At 37.9% G+C, this 1,535-nt stretch overlaps 1 protein-coding gene across 1 annotated transcript; it reads right to left on the bottom strand.

Moving 5' to 3' along the window:
• Positions 1–247: 247 nt before the first annotated feature.
• LOC107877185 (chitin-binding lectin 1-like) lies at positions 248–1,037 on the bottom strand. The gene has a single exon (XM_016723897.2). It carries the CDS (start codon positions 1,004–1,006, stop codon positions 398–400), a length of 609 nt encoding a protein of 202 aa, XP_016579383.1. The 5' UTR covers positions 1,007–1,037; the 3' UTR covers positions 248–397.
• Between the last annotated feature and the right edge of the window lie 498 nt (positions 1,038–1,535).

Here is a 1,535-nt window from a genome sequence, read left to right as displayed (position 1 = left end):
AATATGAAATGGGAAACCATCTCCTCCAAATTAAACTTTTCTAGGAATATCAAACTTATATATACTTATATAGTCCGTCGTCTGGTTCATAAATTCCAAAAACCAACGAAAGAATATCTCATCCAAACAAGTTCCACAAAAACCAATCAAAAATACAACACATAAGCAAATAGATGATAAATATAGATAAAAATGGCGGGAGAGATGTTATAGAATGACCATAATCATTCGTTATTTTGGATTTGGATTTGGACCATAATCTCTATATTATATTAATCAATAATGCATTTCATATGCATTACAATTACACACAATACATTAATATCCAAACATTTGACTAGACCCAAAAGAGGAGTAAAAGTACATCTTCAATATATAGGAGCTAGCTAGCATGCACTTAGAGAGCATTGAGGAAGAAGCTTCGAGTGCCTCTCAGCATGCGATTCTTGTTTAGACTAGTTTTGCACTGACTCTGACAAAAAGGTTCCTCACAATGTTCTTCTGTGGTTCCACAGGAACCAAATACACTACAACACTCTCCCGTAGGACATTCTTTACCACCACCTTCCCTTCCGCATCTCTCTGGCTCTGGTGGCAATGGTGGCTCATTGCACTGACTTTGACAAAAAGGTTTCCAACAATGGTCTTCTGTGGTTCCACACGAACCAAATATACTACAACACTCTCCATTAGGACATTCTTTACCACCAGCTTGATCTCCGCATTCTAGCTCTGGCTCTGGTGGCTCATCGCAATTACTTTGACAGTTTTCAGGAGCACAGTAGGCTTCTCCTGTTCCACAATAACCCTCTAGACTACAACACTTCCCATCAGGGCATTCTCTACCACCAACAGCTTCTCCGCATAGGGTCGGTAAGCCTGATAGCTTGGCTGATGATGATGATGCTGAACTGTCTGACAAATGAAAGGGAAGAGATGTTTTGGCTGAGACCTTAAGGAGGAATAAAGCTAGAGCTAAAACGCTAATTAATGCAGTTTCTTTCATTTTGTGGGTTGTTAGTTATGACATTCAGTCTCATGCTGCTCAGGCATATATAGGCAAAAAAAAAGAAGTTACTTTAAATCATTCCAAAGAATGTCATTTTACTATAATTAAAAAAATAAAGGTACTTTAAAATTTCTCTTTCATTAATGAAATGATTTACGGCTACAATAAATTTCAAAAGATTTACTTTTTTTTCCTTAAATATCGTGTTATTTTAAATGATCTCACATAATACTGGACAAAAAGAATACTACTCCATCACGGGAATAAGCTTCTTTTTTTTTTGTTTTTCGGTCTATTTGGTGTTTGGTGTCCGCATTGGAGCCTCAATTAATCCGGATCGCGCGTTGCAGGACACGTTAAGGTGGCAGCGCTCCCAAATGAGTTTTGTCCATACTCAGGGTCAAACTCTCGACCTCTGATTAACCGTGGAGTAGCTCAATCTACTCCACCACAACCCATGTTGATGGCAATAAGCTTACACTTCAACAACCGTGACTCAGTTTGGTAGATATATACAGTATTAATT

This window comes from Capsicum annuum, chromosome 3, assembly GCF_002878395.1.
Source record: "Capsicum annuum cultivar UCD-10X-F1 chromosome 3, UCD10Xv1.1, whole genome shotgun sequence".
Lineage (NCBI taxonomy): Eukaryota > Viridiplantae > Streptophyta > Magnoliopsida > Solanales > Solanaceae > Capsicum > Capsicum annuum.
Note: the sequence above shows the minus strand (reverse complement) of the source record. Positions and strands in the feature narration are given on the sequence as shown.